The sequence below is a fragment of the Tachyglossus aculeatus genome, chromosome 2 (genome assembly GCF_015852505.1).
Source record: "Tachyglossus aculeatus isolate mTacAcu1 chromosome 2, mTacAcu1.pri, whole genome shotgun sequence".
Classification (NCBI taxonomy): Eukaryota; Metazoa; Chordata; class Mammalia; order Monotremata; family Tachyglossidae; genus Tachyglossus; species Tachyglossus aculeatus.
In genome coordinates, this window is record NC_052067.1 from 154,132,488 (window position 1) to 154,153,102 (window position 20,615).

Here is a 20,615-nt window from a genome sequence, read left to right on the forward strand (position 1 = left end):
CAACCAGGTGCCAGTTGGGATTGCAGATTTCAGGAGAGAGCAAATTTTGCCTTGACACACAGCTCTTCTGCTTCCAGAAGGAGTCAAGACTGTGTAAGAAGCTGGACATCCCTTTGTGTCCCTTCTCCGATTGATTTTTAATCTCCCCGGTCTATATTCTCAACTTCTATTTCAGCAATTCCGTGCCACCTAAACTGTGGAAGGCCCATATCCTCCCCAGAGCATCAGCTATATAATCTTTCTAAATTCTATTTCTTCCTTTTATTCATAATTCATTTTAGTGTCTTGTCTTCCCTGCTAGACTGCAGAGAAGAAAGTGCGACCTTGGGTAAGTCATTTAACTTCTCTGAGTCTCAGTTCCCTCATCTGCATAATGGGGATTCAATGCCTGTTCTCTGTCCTAATCAGAATGTGAGCCCCTTATGGGACCTGATTATCTTGTGTCTACTCTACCAATCAATCAATCAATCGTATTTATTGAGCGCTTACTGTGTGCAGAGCACTGTACTAAGCGCTTGGGAAGTACAAGTTGGCAACATATAGAGACGGTCCCTACCCAACAGTGGGCTCACAGTCTAGAAGGGGGAGACAGAGAACAAACCAAACATATTAACAAAATAAATTAGAATAGATATGTACAAGTAAAATAAATAGAGTAATAAATATGTACAAACATATATACATATATACAGGTGCTGTGGGGAAGGGAAGGAGGTAAGACGGGGGTATGGAGGGAGGGTGAGGGGGAGAGGAAGGAGGGGGCTCAGTCTACTCTAGTGCTTAGTAGAGTTTTTGACACATATTAAGCAGTTAATAAACACCTCAATTATTTGACTATGCTTGTTCAAGGTAGGGATAATGCCTAACAACACTATAATATTATAACTCTATAATAACCGTTTTAGACTGTGAGCCCACTGTTGGGTAGGGACTGTCTCTATATGTTGCCAACTTGTACTTCCCAAGCACTTAGTACAGTGCTCTGCACACAGTAAGTGCTCAATAAATACGATTGATTGATTGATTGATTAATAATAATAATAATGATGGCATTTATTAAGCCCTTACTATGTGCAAAGCAGTATTCTAAGCACTAAGCACTGTTCTAAGCACTGATTATACTGTACTTTCCCAAATGCTTACTTCAGTGCTTTGCACATAGTAAGCACTTAACAACTTCGACTGATTGATTGAAATGCTTATTAGAGTGCTTCATATATGGTAGATGCTCAAGAAATACCACTGATATATCCCAATCTTATCATCAATGCTATTTATTGCTTACTCTTTGCAGAACCCTGTACTAAGCACTTGGGAGAGTACAATGCAACAGAGTTGGCAGACACATTCTCTGCCAAATACCCAAAGGTCATAGATCAAAATGCAATAAATTTGACCTTTAAAAAAAATATGGTATTTGTTAAGTACTTACTATGTGCTAAGCATTGTAGTAAGTGGTGAGATAGATGCATGGACTCTCTGGCTTTATTCCCATTTTACAAATGAGGTAACTGAGGCACAGATAAGTTAAGTGATTAGCCCAAGTTCACCCAGTAGATATATATTTAATTTATATATTTTTTGTATGTATGCATATTCATGTCTGCCTCCCCTTCTAGACTGTGAGCTTGTTGTGGGCAGGGGATGTTTAAATTTATTGTTCTCTTGTACTCCCCCAAGCACTTAGTACAGTGCTCTGTACACAGTGAGCACTCCATAAATGTGAGTGAATGAATACGTCTATCTTCCAGTCTCATGCTCTATCCACTAAGCCACACTGCTTCTTCTGACCTTCCTAATGACATTTTCAAGTGCTCTCCACCTCCTGATTCCCCACCAAGAATCAGCATCATGGCTCAGTGGAAAAAGCCCGGGCTTTGGAGTCAGAGGTCATGGGTTCAAATCCCGGCTCCGCCAATCGTCAGCTGTGTAACTTTGGGCAAGTCACTTAACTTCTCTGTGCCTTAGTTCCCTCATTTGTAAAATGGGGATTAAGACTGTGAGCCCCATGTGGGACAACCTGATCATCTTGTATCTCCCCCCAGCGCTTAGAACAGTGCTTGGCACATAGTAAGCGCTTAACAAATACCAAAAATCAATCAATCATCACCAGTTGAGACCCTACTAGGGTTCTGGAGTGTAGGGGTGTTACCCCCATCTTGAATCCACCACCGCTCCCGCACCCAGAGCCCCCATGCTGGTACTGACCTTCACATGATTCTCCGCCCGGCGAAAACATCCCATTGTCGTGGTAACCATCCCTGCACTCACAGTGATACCAGCCGGGCAAGTTAATGCAATTAGCACGGCTGTCACACTGAACAAAGCCATCCGAGCATTCATCAATGTCTGGCAAAAAAAAAGACACATACAGCACGTTACACACCGCTAGTTTTTCTTTCTGAAGAGAGATGATCCGCTCTCTTTCTCAGTTTCTGAATAATAAGATTACACCTTGGAAATGAAACACAATAAAAGCCATATGAATTTTCCTCAGACAAGTGGGCAGGGACTGTCACTCTTTCTTGCCGTATTTTACTTTCCCAAGCGTAGAGTGTCGTGCTATGCACACAGTAAGCTCTTCATAAATACAATTGAATGAATGAATGAAAACTGCTGGCAGAAACTGCTGAATAGGGTAATAATATAATAATAATAATAATAATAATAATAATGGCATTTATTAAGTGCTTGCTATGTGCAACGGTAATAATAATAATGACATTTATTAAGCACTTACTATGTACAAAGCACTGTTCTAAGTACTGGGGTGGTACAAGGTAATCAGGTTGTCCCACGTGGGGCTCACAGTCTTAATCCCCATTTGACAGATGAGGTAACCGAGGCACAGAGAAGTGAAGTGACTTGCCAAAATCACACAGCAGACAAGTGGCGGAGCCGGGATTAGAACCCATGACCTCTGGCTCCCAAGCCCGGGCTCTTTCTACTGAGCCATGCTGCGGTAGAAGGCTAATGAACAAAAATGGGGAAGAGCATCAAACAGTCTTTTCCACTGCTTTATCAGATATTAATTCATTTTACTGCAGTCGGTCAGAAATAGTTTGTCATCCTCAAATGCCAACAGGTACCCAGAGAAAAGGCTCCCAGGCAAGTTATGCACTTCAATCCCCTAATGGAACTGGTAGTAATTGTAGCAGTAGAAGTATTACAGAATTACAGAATACCTGTAATTTATTTATTTCTCTAGTTTTTTTATATTACTGTCTGTCTCCCCCTCTAGACTGGAAGCTCGAGTAATATTGTACTCTGCCAAGTGCTCAGTACAGTGCTTTATATACAGTAAGTGATCAACAAATATGATTGAATGAATGTAAGTAGTAGTAGGAGGAGGCCTTCCCAGACTGAGCCCCTTCCTTCCTCTCCCCCTCGTCCCCCTCTCCATCCCCCCCATCTTACCTCCTTCCCTTCCCCACAGCACCTGTATATATGTATATATGTTTGTACATATTTAATACTCTATTTATTTATTTATTTATTTTACTTGTACATATCTATTCTATTTATTTTATTTTGTTAGTATGTTTGGTTTTGTTCTCTGTCTCCCCCTTTTAGACTGTGAGCCCACTGCTGGGTAGGGACTGTCTCTATATGTTACCAACTTGTACTTCCCAAGTGCTTAGTACAGTGCTCTGCACACAGTAAGCGCTCAATAAATACGATTGATGATGATGATGATGATAGTAGTAGCAGTAGTGGTAGCAGTAGTGGTTTTGAATGTCAATTTGGCACAGTGCTGTGGATAAAGAATAAAGTAGTAATATATTCTTTGCCCATAAGGAACTTAAATTCTAATGGGAGAGCAAACAAAAATATTTACAACGGGGGGTCAAAATAAATGAATGATATGATAATATATATGAAGGCCAAGGAAGATGTAATTAAGCCGTTACATGCTAGAATTGGTTCAAGGGGTGATATGGCTCAGAAATTAACTGGAGAAAGCTTGTTGGAAGAGGGGGATTTTAGGAGTGTTTTAAATGTGGGAGGGATAAGGTCAACCTACGCATCAAGCAAAAACTCCTCACTCTCGGCCTCAAGGTTGTCCATCACCTCGCCCCCTCCTACCACACCTCATTTCTCTCCTTCTCCAGCCGAGCCCGCACCCTCCGCTCCTCTGCCACTAACCTCCTCACTGTACCTCGTTCTCGCCTGACCTGCTGTCAACCCCCGACCCACGTCCTCCCCATGGCCTTCCCTCCACACATCTCCACACATCTCCACACATATTTATTTATTTTATTTGTACATATCTATTCTATTTATTTTATTTTGTTAGTATGTTTGGTTTTGTTCTCTGTCTCCTCCTTTTAGACTGTGAGCCCACTGTTGGGTAGGGACTGTCTCTATATGTTGCCAATTTGTACTTCCCAAGCGCTTAGTACAGTGCTCTGCACATAGTAAGCGCTCAATAAATATGATTGATGATGATGATCTGCCAAGCTAGCTCTCTTCCTCCCTCCAAAGCCCTACTGAGAGTTCACCTCCTCCAAGAGGCCTTCCCAGACTAAGCCCACTTTTTCCTCTCCTCCTCCCATCCCCTCTGCCCTACCTCCTTCCCCTCCCCACAGCACCTATATATATGTTTGTACAGATTTATCACTCTATTTATTTTAATTGTACATATTTACTATTCTATGAATTTTGTTAATGATGTGCATTTAGGTTTAATTCTATTTGTTCTGACGACTTGACACCTGTCTACATGTTTGTTTTGTTGTCTGTCTCCCCCTTCTAGACAGTGAGCCCCTTGTTGGGTAGGGACTGTCTCTATATGTTGCCAACTTGTACTTCTGAGTGCTTAGTACAGTGCTCTGCACACAGTAAGCACTCAATAAATACAATTGAATGAATGAATGAATAAAGTGTATCTGGTGTGGAGAGGAAGGGAGTCCCAATCCGGGGTACAGGATATGTGGGGGATGGAATTGAAAGTGAGTTACAGTAATGATAATAGTGGTATTTGTTAAGTGCTTACTATGTGCCAGGCACTGTAATGAGCACTGGGGTGGATACAAGCAAATCGGGTTGGACACAGTCCCTGTCCCACATGGGGTTTACAGTCTCAATCCCATTTTACAGATGAGGGAATTGAGGCCCAGAGAAGTGGAGTGACTTGTCCGAGGCCACATAGCAGATAGCAGACAAGTGGCCAAGCCATGATTAGAACCCATGATCTTCTGACTCCCAGGCTTGTTCTGCTCAAGAACCTTACCTAACTAACTCCTTATTTCCCCATCTTATTTTCCCTCCCTTCTATGTCTCTTAATGCACCCGAGTCTGTAAGTACTTTGACATTCATCCAATTTCAAGCCCCACAGCACTTTGTACACATATTTATATTTTGTTGCTTCCCTATCTGTAAATTATTTTAATGTCTGGAGACTACAAAACCCTTTAGGGCTGGGACTGTGCCTAACAAATTATTGTTCTGTACTCTCCCAAGCACTCAGTAGTGTGCTCTGTACACAGTGAGTGTTCAATAAATACCATTGATCGATTGGGAGGAACAAAGAGAGCTGGGGTATGACCGATAGGTAAGGTGAGGACAAAGGGTGGAGAGCCTTAGAGCTGATTGTGAGCAGTTTTTGTTTGATGCAGAGAGACACAGGGAAGCAGTGGAAGGTTTTGAGAGGAGAGGGCTGGGCTGAGTGCTGCTTAGAAAGGTGACCCTTGCAATGTATTGTATAGACTGGGGAGGATGGAAATAGTGATGGATTCCTGCCGTGGTGAATGTCACATCCAGAAATTTTCTTTCATTTTAAACAACAGAAAAAGGCAGAAATATTTCATGCCAAAGCATCATCACCCTTATCATCAGCGATATTTATCTATTTAATGCAGAAAAATACAGTGGAAGCAAGACACGATCCCTCCCTTCTAGCATCTTTCAGTCTAATGAGGTGAACCATTAGTTGAAAATTATTTACCAGCTTTGGGATAAAGAGGAAGAAAAATATAGCAGAAAATAGTCCAAACGCAACAGGTAAAATAGTTGAATAAAGAATTTGATGTTCAAGTATATGTAAAAATATGCACATATACGTGATGTCAGGTTTTTATCCTACTTCCTTGAGAGCAAATATCATTAATTCCTGCTACCACAATAATCATACTCTATCATAGCTAGACCCTCTTCACTGAAATTATTTTCATAAGGCCTCATTTCTGGTTCCTAGACATTTTTACTGGACAACACATTGTATTTCCTGCCTTACTGACGAAGCTCCTGTTACAAATCAAGCAGTGGCATCACCGTGCTTTCCAACTGACCTAAATGAGGCAGAAAATTGATTATCCCACTTCTTGACAGAATGAGGAGCAGAGACAGAAGCAAACAGGTTGGAAGCCACAAAGGCCTATTGGGAGGGAGAAGCAGGTAGAGACTGTGGTAACAGCAGTTTAAAGTCCATCTACTGAGGGCCTCCTAATTGGCCATGTTTCATTTTGTCTTTGAACTGAGTGAAATTTCAAGGAGTGTTTTGTTTTAGGAGAACCATATCCCACACTTTTATGAAATTAGTAGATTGTAACAATTTTCTCTTTGGTGCATCTTTTCACGTTACCCACGATTCGCCTGTTTCCAAATTTAATTTTCAGCTGCGTGGCCTAGGGGAAAGAAACCAGGCTTGGGAGTCAGAGAACCTAGGTTTTGATTCTGGCACATAGTAAGCGCTTAACAAATGTCATCGTTATTATTCCAGCTCTGCCACTGACCTTCTGTGTGACCATGGGTAAGTCACTTAACTGCTCTAGGCTTCATTTTCTTTGCCTGTAAAATGGGAATGCAATACCTGTTCTCTTTCACCCTTAGACTATGAGCCCCATGTGGGACAGGGACCATATCCAGCCTAATTACATTGTACATATACAAGTGTCTAAAATGGTGCTTGGAACAGAAAGTGCTTAACAAATACCATAATAATAATTATTATTAAAGCAGGAGTCTTTTTCTGGCTAATCCCTCCCCTCCCTTTCTCCGTATGTTCTATCCCCCTACCCTAAGCACTTGGGTAGTTAATCTCTCCTTCTTCCTGCTAGCACTACTTATATACTCATTTGTTTCCTCTACCTGTAATTTCTTTCTTTCAGTGACTGCCTCCCATGTTAGACTGTAAACTCTTTGTGGGCAGGTAATTTATCTACTAACTTTGTGATAATCTCCCAAGTGCTTAATACAGAGCTCAATAAAGTACTACTGTTTGGAACAAGACCTTAAGAAATGTCATTCTTGAGCCTCTCCAATTGTCCATTCAGTCAGATATTCTGTCTCTTGAGGAAATGGATTATAGTTGTCTTCCTTCAGATCATCATCATCAATCGTATTTATTGAGCGCTTACTGTGTGCAGAGCACTGTACTAAGCGCTTGGGAAGTACAAATTGGCAACATACAGAGACAGTCCCTACCCATTTGACGCATGCCATATAACAACCTAATTTTTCCTTCCAAATCCTGCTAGCTAATCATGATGATAATGATCATGATAATAATGGTAATATTATTTATTAAATGGTTACTATATGCCAAGCATTTACTAAGCAATTAGATTCTTCATAGTCCTATCCTGCATTGGTACTCACAGTCTACGGGGGAGGATGAAAGGTAGTGAATCCATATTTTATAGATGAGGAAACCAAGACACTGAGAAGTTGTGGGCAGGGACTGTCTCTCTTTATTGCTGTATTGTAATAATAATGACATTTGTTAAGCACTAACTATGAGCAAAGCACTGTTCTAAGCGCTGGGGGGATACAAGGTGGTCAGGTTGTCTCACGTGGGGCTCACAGTCTTAATCCCCATTTTAAAGATGAGGTAACTGAGACTCAGAGACATTAAGTGACTTGTCCAAGGTCACACAGCAGACATGTGGTGGAGCAGGATTAAAACCCATGACCTCTGACTCCCAAGCCCATGCTCTTTCCACTGAGCTTCTCTGCTTCTCTGTACTATGTGTACAAGTTATCTTGTACTTTCCAACTGCTTTGTGCTCTGAACAAAGTAAATGCTCAGTAAATACGATTGATTGGTTTATTTTTAATCTTTCATCATTATTCATTCAATCGTATTTGCTTACTGTGCGCAAAGCACTGTACTAAGCACTTGGAATCATATTTATAACAACAAATGGACACATCCCTGCCCGTAACACACTCACAGTCTAGAGGGGGAGACAGACATTAATATAAATAAATAAATAGATAAATAAATAAATAAGTTACAGATATATACAGATCTAATCATTTATCACCATCATCAACAACAATGGAATCTAATGCCTTCTGAGTGCAAAAAATAGTTTTCAATATTCAGGAGAACACAACAGAGACAAGACAGACAATAACTACCATCATTCTTCTTTTTATTATTATGTATTATTACTATATGATATTCTTATTGTCATTATTATTATAACTGCTCTCTAGGATCTTACAGTCTAATGGGGTGGGCAGAAAAAAGTAAAGGGAAAGATGGAAAAAAGTGAGAAGAGAAGGAAGAGCAAGGATATAACAGAAGCTATTATAAATGTGTTGAGATGAAATAGCTGAATAAGTAATTGAATAAAACACTATGAATTTAAGAGGTTCATATATGCTACTACCTTCAAACTTCAATGAGTACACCTTAATTCTTTTGTGGGGTCCTGCAAAGTAACAAATCAGTGTTCACCCTATCCTAAGGTGAACTAGGGACCTTGTGGTACCTTTTCCAGAACATCAGTGTACTGTTAAACAGAAGATTTAAGTGATTCAGTTCCTAGTCTCTCAGTCTTACGGATTGCCTTATTAGTAAACTATTTGCAGATTTCATCAATAAAGAGACAGGTTTAAGGTTAAAAGATTAAATAGTATCAAGGATCATCCCCTTTCCCCAACCCTCATCATAATCGATATCACTGGAAGAGTAATGACAGGAATTTAAGATTTCAAAATTGAAGAATCAAGTTTCCCAGGAAAGCTTTCCATATTTGCCGTTCCTTTCCTTTCTTAGTGTGACAGAACTGTATTGACTTTCAGAACAAGATGCATAATTTCCTGCTTTATTTGCTTCTCAATCAAGCCGGTTGTATTTGCTGAGCACTCACTGTATGCAGGGCATTGTACTAAGTGCTTGGGAAAATACAACAGAGAAAATACGGTACACATAGATCAATCGATGTATTTTTCGAGCACTTACTGTGTGCAGAGCCCTGTACTAAGCCCTTGGGGGAGTAGTATACAATGGAGTTTGTAGACATGTTCCCTGCCCACAGCCTGCTAACCTTCTTGCTGTGCTTCTGTCTCTTTATATCACCCTCGAACTCTCACCTACGTCCTGCCTCTGTCCTGGAACACCCTCCCTCCTCAAATCTTACAGACAATTACTCTCGCCCCTCCTTCAAAGCCTTAATGAAGGCACATCTCCTCCAAGAGGCCTTCCCTAAGCCCCCCTTTCCTCTTCTCCCACTCCCTTCTGCCTCACCCTCATTGCTCCCATTGTTCAACCCCCCACCCAGCCCCACAGCACTTATGTACGCAACTGTAATTCAAATATTTATATTAATATCTACCTCCCCACCTCTAGACTGTAAGTTCGCTGTCACCAGAGAATGCAAATATGTCTGCTTATTGTTGTATTGTACTCTCTCAAGTGCTTAGTACAATGCTCTGCACACAGTAAGTGCTCAATAAATATGGTTGAAAGAATGAACCAGGTTACAGACTAGAGGGGGAGACAGACAGCAATATATATATACACATATATATGTATATGTATATATGTATGTATATATATATATATATATACACATACACATACATACATACATATGTGTATACATATGTATATATATGCATACATATATATAAATACACATACGTACATATGTGTATATATATGTATATATATGCATACATATATATAAACTGCAGACATGTACATTCATTCATTCAATTGTATTTATTGAGCCTTCCTATGTGCAGAGCACTGTACTAAGTGCTTGGGAAGTACAATTCGGCAACATATAGAGATGGTCCCTATTCATTCAATCGTATTTATTGAGTGCTTACTGTGTGCAGAGCACTGTACTAAGCGCTTGGGAAGTACAAGTTGGCAGCATATAGAGACGGTCCTTACCCAACAGCGGGCTCACAGTCTAGAAGGGGGAGACAGAAAACAAAACGAAACATGTAGACAGGTGTCAAAATTGTCAGAACAAATAGAATTAAAGCTACATGCACATTATTAACAAAATAAATAGAATAGTAAATATGTAAAATTAAAATAAATAGAGTAATAAATCTGTACAAATATATAGAAGTGCTGTGGGGAGGGGAAGGAGGTAAGGCGGGGGAGATGGGGAGGAGGAGAGGAAAAAGGGGGCTCAGTCTGAGCAGGCCTCCTGGAGGAGGTGAGCTCTCAGTAGGACTTTGAAGGGAGGAAGAGAGCTAGCTTGGCAGAGTGTTGTGGGATTGAGGGTGGAGTGAATGTGCCTGAAATCTACGGATCTAAGTGCATAGATGACGCGGAAGGGACAGGGAGTTGGATCTTACAGTCTAGTGACAGACAGACAGAAGAAATTACAGGTTGTGGAAATATGTACATAAGTGCTGATGGGATGTGGGGTCAGTACTAAAAAACTTAGGGAGTGAGCAATCAAGTACAAGGATAAGGAGACAAAAGATTATTAAAGACAGGTTTCTCTATCTCCACAAAATGAGTGAAATATAACTGTGGAATTACATTCTGTGAAGTTAATTTTTGAAGTATTTTTTTTATGCTCAGAGGTCTTCTAAACCCACTGGGTGCATCTTATTTCAACTTGTGAAACAAAAATAATTTCCCATCACTTCATTTCACAAAGTTGAATTCTGACCTTTTGTTTTACTAAAGGGCTTTCATAATTTAATGACTACTTTATTAATACCTAAAATGATAGTTTTACCATTGACAGAATAAAGATCAAAATTGGGAGAAAGTTTCAAATAATACTCTCCCCTTAGAAATTTTTCCGGGATGTCCACTGTACATGTAAATCAATTAATCAATCAGTACTAGTTATTAAACACATACTCTGGGCAGGATCCTGGTCTTGGGATACAAATGGTTCACCCTTAGAGGAGAGAATTTTGCTTCCTTAGGTATTTCAGAAATTATAGGTCTGACCCTTCCTGTTGAGCTACGAAGACCTAGAACCACCTCAAAGTACAATGTGCCCCACCTTTTTCCCCACACCCAGTGATCCGCTGCTAGATAGAAATCACGTCACCCAGAGGCAACTTAATTTTGGATCTTCCCTTCAGTGAATTCCCTAAAGCATTAACTCCTTCCTGTCCATCCTAATAATAATGCTAGAGAAACAGCATGGCCAAGTGCCAAGAGTGCAGGCTTGGGGCTCAGAGGTCGTGAGTTCTAATCTTGGCCCCACCACGTGCCTGCTCTGTGACCTTGGGCAAGTCTCAGTGGAAAGAGCATGGACTTTGGAGTCAGAAGTCATGAGTTTGAATCCTAGCTGCCACATGTCTGCTTTGTGACATTGGGCAAGCCACTTAACTTCTCTGAGCCTCAGTTACCTCATCTGTAAAATGGGGATTAAGATGGTGAGCCCCACGTGGGTCAACGTGATCGCCTTGTATTCCCCCAGTGTTTAGAACAGTGCTTTGCAAATAGTAAGCACTTAACAAATGCTATCATCATTATTATTATTATTATTATGTGGGTCAGGGACTGTGTCCAACCTGATAGGCTTGTATCTATCTCTGTAAATAGAGAAGAAGAAAAAGAAGAAGAAGAAAAAGAAGAAGAAGAAAAAGAAGAAGAAAAAGAAGAAAAAGAAGAAAAGGAAGAAAAAGAAGGAAAGGAAGAAAAAGAAGAAAAGGAAGAAAAGGAAGAAAAAGAAGAAAAGGAAGAAAAAGAGGAAAAGGAAGAAAAAGAAGAAAAAGAAGGGAGGAGGAGGAAGAGGAGGAAGAGGAGGAAGAGGAGGAAGAGGAGGAAGAGAAGAAAAAAGAAGAAAGAAGAAGAAAGAAGAAGAAGGAAGAAGAAAGAAGAAAGAAGAAAGAAGAAGGAAGGAAGAAGGAAGAAGAAGGAGAAGGAGAAGGAAGGAGAAAGAAGAAAGAAGAAGGAAGAAGAAGGAAGAAGAAGGAAGAAGAAGGAAGAAGAAGGAAGAAGACGGAAGAAGAAGGAAGAAGAAGGAAGAAGAAGGAAGAAGAAGGAAGAAAAAGGAAGAAAAAGGAAGAAGGAAGAGGAGGAAGAGGAGGAGGAGGAAGAGAAGAAGAAAGAAGAAGAAAGAAGAAAGAAGAAGAAAGAAGAAAGAAGAAAGAAGAAGAAGAAGAAAGGACAAGAAAGAACAAGAAAGAAGAAGAATGATAAGCACTCATTCTGTGCCAGACAGTATGTTATGCTCTAGGGTAGCTACAAGTCAATCAGATCAGACTCATCCCCTGTTCCTCACAAGGGTCCTTCCTTTACTAGCCCTCTGTGTTCCTGCAAGACTGCTAAGCTCTTTCATTCTGCCCAGAACTCACTCTTCTAATTCCAACCCACTCACTGGACCTCAGTCTCCATTATCCCACCACCAACCCCTCACCCACAACCCACCTCGGGCCTGGAACTCTCTCCCTCTTCATATCTGCCAGACCACTCTCACCCTCCCCACCTTCAGAACCTTATAAAAATCCCATCTCCTCCAAGAGGCCTTCCCTGACTAAGTCCTCATTTCCCCTACTCTCTCTCCTTTCTGCATCATCCTTTGTTCTTGCATTTCTACCCCTTTTTCAACCCTTCCTCAGCCCCACAGCAGTTATGTACACACCCAAAGAGAAGAGGTGTGGCTCAGTGGAAAGAGCACGGGCTTTGGAGTCAGAAGTCTTGTGTTAAAATACCGGCTCCACCAATTGTCCGCTGTGTGACTTTGGGCAAGTCACATAATAATAATAATAATAACAATAATAATAATAATAATAATAATGGCATTTGTTAAGCAATTACTATGTGCAAAGCACTGTTCTAAGTGCTGGAGAGGGATACAAGGTGATCAGGTTGTCCCATGTGGGGCTCACAGTCTTAATCCCCATTTTACAGATGAGGTAACTGTGGCACAGAGAAGCTAAGTGACTTGCCCTAGGTCACACAGCTGACAATTGGTGGAGGCGGGATTTGAACCCATGATCTCTGACTCCAAAGCCCGTGCTCTTTCTATTGAGCCACGCTTTCCTGCTCATCACCAGGTTATAGCCTAAACAGGCTATAGCCTATCCGTAGCCAAACTGTACTTTCCAAATACGACCGATCGCTCCCTCAACAGTTTCCTGCAAAACAACCCCCTGTTGCTAAGGTGGGGAGGGAAGTGCACAGAGTTATTCTCTCCCGTCACTACCAACTGCACCCCTAAACCGAACATGACATCCAAAGCGCTTAGTACAGTACTCTGCACACACTAAGCGCTCAATAAATATGATTGAATGAATGAATGAATAAGGTCAAAAGCCCGGGAGGGTGAGGAAATCACTTACAGGTACCTCATGTGTAAAATGGGTATTAAGATTGTGAGCCCCCCGTGGGACAACCTGATCACCTTGTAACCTCCCCAGCACTTACAACAGTGCTTTGCACATAGTAAGTGCTTAATAAATGCCATTATTATTATTATTACTATTATTCATAATTTATTTCAAAATCTGTCTGCTCCTCTCGACTGTAAACCTCTTGTGGGTGGAGAACGTGTCTGCCAACTCTGTATATCATACTTTCCCAACTACTTAATATAGTTCACTGCACACAGAAAGCCCTCAATAAATGTGATTGATTGAATGGTGGCTTGAAACATAGTAAGCACTGAACCAATACCACAACTAATATCATAATAATCATGGAAGACAGTAGACAGGCACTGGAATCCTGTAGCCTAATCCTGCCACCCACGAGAGGCACAGGTAGTGAAGAATAGTGGGGAGCGTAACTAGTCAGAGCTAAGAGTTCTTAATCCTTTAAAACTTAGCACAGTTCCCTTCTCAATGAATCATAGTCAAACAGATGATTAATAATGATCAAATCTATTTCTCCCAAAAAGCACCTGGTCCTATTTATAATAGAGTCGTCCTTGGCAAGACAAAGTTGCCAACTTGTACTTCCCAAGTGCTTAGTACAGTGCTCTGCACACAGTAAGTGCTCAATAAAAACGATTGAATGAATGAAAGTGGTAGAGCCGGGATTTGAACCTATGACCTCTGACTCCAAAGCCCATGCTCTTTCCACTGAGCCACGCTGATGTGTCAAGCACTGTGCTGATACACGATAATCAGATCCCACTTGGGACTCACAGTCTAAGTAGGAGGGAGAACAGGTATTGAATTCTCAACAGTGTTCAGTGCTTAGAACAGTGCTTGGCACACAGTAAGCGATTAACAAATCAATCAATTAATATCAGTTATTGAGTGTTCACTGTGTGCAGAGCACTGTACAAAGCGCTTGGGAAGTACAAGTTGGCAACACATAGAGACGGTCCCTACCCAACAGTGGGCTCACAGTCTAGAAGGGGGAGACAGAGAACAAAACAAAACATATTAACAAAATGAAATAAATAGAATGGATATGTACAAGTAAAATAAATAAATAAACAGAGCAATAAACACGTAAAAACATATATATATATATATATATATGTATATATACACACAGGTACTGTGGGGAAGGGAAGGAGATAAGGCAGGGGGGAATGGAGAGGGTGAGGAGAGGAAGGAGGGGGCTCAGTCTGGGAAGGCCTCCTAAATGCTATCATCATCATCATTTTTCTGATTAGGGAATTGAGGCACAAAGAAGTCTTCTAGACTGTGAGCCCGCTGTTGGGTAGGGACCGTCTCTATATGTTGCCAACTTGTACTTCCCAAGCGCTTAGTACAGTGCTCTGCACACAGTAAGCGCTCAATAAATACGATTGAATTGAATGAATGAATGAATCCCATGGCACCCTGAAGGCAATAGAAGGCTCTAGTACAATTTCTACCATTTCTGCCATTGCAAAAACTATTACAGCTGTTACCTCGCACATCTGAAAAGCATTCTAAATGGAAGAACGGTGTTTCAGATAAATTCTCATCACTCACTGATAAAGCTTTATGAATATATAACTCCTGGTTCAAAATAAGAACTGGAATTGAGCACCAATATGAGCAAGCAGAACTACAGTATCTAAGGAAAAGTTGGTAAAATGGAATATCTATACACCTTCACAGTATGTTTCCTCTGATCCTGGGCTTGATCTATGGAATACTGCTCATTGAAATCAGGACACATGCCCGACTTCATTTCAAATTTAATTTAAATTTTAAATTTTACACCCAACAACCATACTTCTCCATCCTTATTACCTGCCATACCTATTGCCCAGGGTGGCTATTCCAGATGTTTAACTTCCTCCTCAAACCCCTTGTCCACAAGCACCCCCATCTTTCCTCTAATGACCAGGCCAAGTACTCTAAGATAAAATTGAAATGATCAGCTATGATCTCCCTAAAATATCCCTTGCTCCTCAACAGTCCCTCTCTCTTCCTGCTTCTTCTTCAACTCTCCCATCTTTCCAGAGAGCATAGCAAGAAGAGACCTCCTGCCTCCTCACAAAATCTATACCCTCCAACTGTGCTTCTGATTCCATTCCTTCCCACCTTACCAAAAAAATTGCACTATCCATTTTTCCCTCCTCTATGCCATCTTCAACCACTCACTTTCCAGTGGGTTCTTCCCCACTGCTTTGAAACATGCTCATTAATCCCCTACCCCCTCCACTCACAAAAAACCCTTTCCCTTAACCTAATAGTTCCCTCTAATTACTACCTCATCTCCTTCTACCATTCCTCTCCAAGCTCCTTGAGCAAGTTGTCGACATTCGCTGCCTTTACTTCCTCTCCTCCAATTCTCTCGTAGATCCCCTCCAATCTGGATTCTGCCCCCTTCACTCCATGGACACTGCCCTCTCTAAGGTTGCCATTGACCTTCTTTTGGACAAATCCATTCCATACTAATCCTCCTCAACCTCTCAGCTGCCTTCAACATTATGGACCAACTCCTCCTGGAAACATAATCCAACCTTGGCTTCATTGACACTGTCCTCTCCTGGTTCTCCTATTTCTTTGACCACTCTGTAATGCAAGGCAGAACTATCACCAATAGTGATTCCTATAGTTTACACATCCATCTGTTAAAATATGAATTCCAGATTATTCAGATTTCAAATGATAGTTATATTAGAATTACCGGCATTTTTTGACCATGGACTGTGTCCAGTGCACTGTATTAAGTGCTTGGAACGTAAAACAGAAGCATGAGGCACATTCTCTGACCACAAAGAATTCATACTCAACAATTCTAGAAGGTTGGGAATTAAAGGGAACCAATCAATCAATTAATCAATCAGTGGTATTTATTAAGCGTACAGCACAGTGGATAGAACATGGGCCTGGGATTCAGAAGGTCATGGGTTCTAATTCCAGCTCCACCACTTGTCTGCTGTGTGATCTTGGGCAAGTCCCTTCATTTCTGTTTGCCTCAGTTACCTCATCTGTAAAATGGAGATTGAGACTGTGAGCCCCACATGGGACAGGGACTGTGTCCAACCCCATTTGCTTGTATCCACCTCAGCACTTAGTACAGTGCTTGGTACATAGTAAGCGCTTAACAAATTCCACAATTATTATTATTAAGTTCTTACTCTATGCTGAGCACTATACTACACCTGGAAGAATACAACAGAGTCAGTAGACATGTTCCTTGCCCAAAATAAGCTTACACTCTAGAGGTGGAGATAGACATTATTATATATTAAAGAAATTATGGCTAAAAGGGAATGATATGAAAGAATGATTTCATTTAAATAACTGAATAAGAATTAAAAACTAGCCCATGCTCCTTTCTACAACAACATATTATGCAATTTTAATTATTCTTTTGGCATTAAAGATGGGTTCTGTGCATATTGATGAATTCATTTATGGATTATTAAGAAAGAAGAAGATTTGAGTGGCAGGTGACTATTGTAAACTGACAGCCAAAGTTATTCTAGAACTATTTGCAAACTCCAAAGTAGCTATTTAGAATTTATTTGTAAACTAAGTGACAAGCCTATATCCCCAAAAATATTACTTTGAATGAAATGCTTTTGAAGCTGCCAAAAATCAAAGAAATACATCGTCCCAGGTTCCATAGAGCTAAGTAAGAAGTTGTTAAATGGAGTTATGTGGGAATATAACCATAAAGTGTTCTGATGGAAAGATTCCATTGGTGCTTAGGAAATACCATGTTCTAGACTGATAGTTTGCCATCAAATGATTACATCGTAATCGTTGCTTCCACCTCTGCTGAATAATCCATTATTTTTCAAGTAGATTGCTGGACAGCAAAAGAAATCTAACATTTCCATTTCCATCTAGTCTTTGATAAAATATACCACATTAAGCTCCCTTCCCTACACCCCACAACCTTTCTCCCATAAAAATGGTTACTTTAAATGAAAGTGCTCTCAAGCTGCTTGGCTATGGGGTTTACATTTCAGCTGTCCTCTAAACACCTCTCAATTACTCAGACTGACTGGAATAATGGCTTTTGAACTTGGCCAGTGAAAAACTGAACCGAGAGGAAAGGAATTGTCTTGGGACCTTGCCTGATTTATTGGGTGATGCATTTTATAAAACATTTTCTTGAATTTTTATATCTGCTCCTATCTTCTTCGAGATCCAGGAGCGTGAACAATAGTCTGAAAGGTCCTAGAACTAAAACGTTATTTTTGGACTGGACAAAGCTTTTCCCAATGAATCATCTTTCAGCTGCTAAATCAGAGGAGCCTGGCCTGGCTGGGGGTTGCTTGTCTACATAGTTCTCAACGGGCCTCAGGGAAGTTCACTTTGAGGCTGATCCAAATGCTACACTTTGATGCCACATTTCTCTCTTCAATCCATTGCCAAGAACAGAAGAATAGAGCACATCTTTCATAACCTGAGGTGAGGAAAATCTCCACTGAGGTATAAGGGTGATATGTCCTTGTTCATTTTAGGGGGCATTCGTATAATCAGTAAGACCTGGAGAGAGGAGGATATTTAATCATCCATTTTTCTAGAAAGGGGGATAATCCTGAACTTCAAAAGGAAGTATAAAATGCAGTCAGAAATTTTGCCTAGCAATGAGACCGCACTGCTTGGAAGGTAGAGCAGAAAGGACATTTAATTAACATTTTCTAGCATGAAGTAATTTTAACACCTGAATTTAAATGATCTCCTCCATGAGAGAAAATTTCTCCTTGGAGCTACGGTTGTTAAGATAATAATTGTGGTATTTGTTAAGTGTTTATTATGTGTCTAGCACTTTGTAATCCCTGGGATGGATATAAGATAATCAGATCTGACATGGCCTGTTTTCCTCATGGGGCTGGGAGGAGGGAGAAAAGGCATTTCAATCAATCAATCAATCAATCATTTATTCATTCATTCATTCAATCATATTTATTGAGCACTTACTGTGTGCAGAGCACTGTACTAAGTGCTTGGGAAGTACAGGTTGGCAACATAAGTACAAGTTGGCAACATAATTTATTTAATTATTTATTTTATTTATTTATTTCATTAGTTTATCAATTTATTGAGCGCTTAATGTGTGGAAAGCATTGTACTAAGCACTTGGAAGAGTAAATACAGCAATATAACAGACACATTTCCTGCCCACAACAAGCTAAATTCATCCTCATTTTACAGCTGAAGAAACTGAGACACATTCCCTGCCCTCAACCAGCTAAATTCACCACCATTTTGCAGATGAAGAAGCTGAGAGAAGTTGAGTGACTTGTCCAAGGTCACACAAAGCAAGTCCAAGTTCCTCTGACTTCTAGGATGACACACTTTCCCCTAGGCCACCCTGCTTCTCTTGTACATTTTCTGTGGTGATTAGGATAAATAGATTGTTATATCTTCATCTTCAAAATGGGGATATGAAATGTTGTGAGTCGCAAGGTGGATAGGGACTGGGTTCAATCTAGTCATCTTGTATCTACGACAGTATTTAGCATTCATTCAATCGTATTCATTGAGTGTTTACTGTGTGCAGAACACTGTACTAAGCACTTGGGAAGTACAAGTTGGCAACATATAAAGAAGGTCCCTACCCAACTCACAGTTGGCTCACAGTAGGCTCATAGTCTAGCACATTGTAAACAATTAATATTGGAATCAGTTTTTATCACACGTTTCTATTATGATGGAGTGCCCATCTCCTGTGTCTTGAGGGAAAAGTCCAACGAACAGTTTCCATGAAAGAATGGTTCTTTTTTCTTGTTAGGCAAAAACTTTGTTCTTTCTTTTGGAAATGTTGCCTGAATCTCAAAGCAGCAGAGCAGAACATGAATATGTTGTTTTCCATTAAGATGACAATACCTACACTTAACACTTTATGATTAAAACAGCTATGAGACTTTGAGTTTGTGCATGTGACATTTTCACATTAGCTGTTATTTATCTAATTATTATTATTATTATTATTATTATTATTATTATTATTATTATGGTATTTGTTAAGTGCTTACTATGTGCCCGGCACTGTTCTAAGTGCTGGGGTAGATACAAGGAAATTAGATTGTCCCATATGTATCTCACAGTCTTAATTCCCATTAGAGATCCCCATTACATTACAGGTGAGGTAATTGAGGCACAGATAAGTTAAGTGGCTTGCCCAAGGTCACACAGCAGACAAGTGGTGGAGCTGGGATTAGAACCCGAGCCCTCTGACCACTAAGCCTATGTTATTTCCACTAAGCCACACTGTAACACTTCTGGTACAAGGTGTCAAGAAAACCAAAAAGAAGAGAGAACCAAATATTTATATTTGTATTTTGAGAAAAATTCCAAATTTCCAAAAAGTTCATTCCTGCAGTAATAATGATTCTGTTCCCTAAACTGCTTTAAAGTTATTATCGTGGTTTTCAATAGGATTTTACCAGACACCAGGAATTCCAGCTGTCCTGGAAAATTTGACCTTTCTTTAGGGATTCTTGTTTTTTCAGGTTTTGTCTAGTGGATGCTTATTATCTTATCCACTAGTTTTGGGATTTGTGGAATGAGGGTCATTCCTTGTTCTCCTGCTCTGATTCCTAGGCAGGACCAGCTTTGGATGGTTCTTAAGATGGGTGTTGGTGAGACTGGTGTGGGAGGGGAATGGCAGGAGACAGTGCTAAAATCTTGGTGATTTATAGCAACCGTGCCCTAATCAATCAATCAGTCAACTGTATTTATTGAGTGCTTACCATGTGCAGAGCACTGTACTAACACTTGGGAGAGTACAGTAGAACAGAATTGTTAGACAAGTTCCCTGCCCACAAGGAGCATACAGTCTAGAACGGGAGACAGACTTTAATATGAATAAATACGTCATTGATATGTGCCTAAGTGTTTTAGGACTGAGGGTGAGATGTATAAGGGGTACAAATCCAAGTACAAACATGATGCAGAAGGGCCTGGGAGAAGATGAAATAAGGGCTTAGTCGGAGAAGGCCTCTTGCAGAAGATGTGCCTCCAGTAAGGCCTTGAAGGTTGGAGAGTGATGATATGTCGGATGTGAAGGGGGAGAGAGTTCCAGACCACAGGTAGT

The 20,615-nt window shown here is 40.5% G+C and overlaps 1 protein-coding gene across 3 annotated transcripts in view; it reads right to left on the bottom strand.

The window, feature by feature from the left end:
* NELL2 (neural EGFL like 2) overlaps window positions 1–20,615 on the bottom strand; it is a 445,624-nt gene that overhangs the window by 35,221 nt on the left and 389,788 nt on the right. For all 3 annotated transcript variants that reach the window (XM_038740515.1, XM_038740525.1, XM_038740506.1), the window contains exon 16: window positions 2,209–2,349. In XM_038740515.1, coding sequence (XP_038596443.1) covers window positions 2,209–2,349 — 141 coding nt within the window. The remainder of the gene's footprint in view (window positions 1–2,208; window positions 2,350–20,615) is intronic.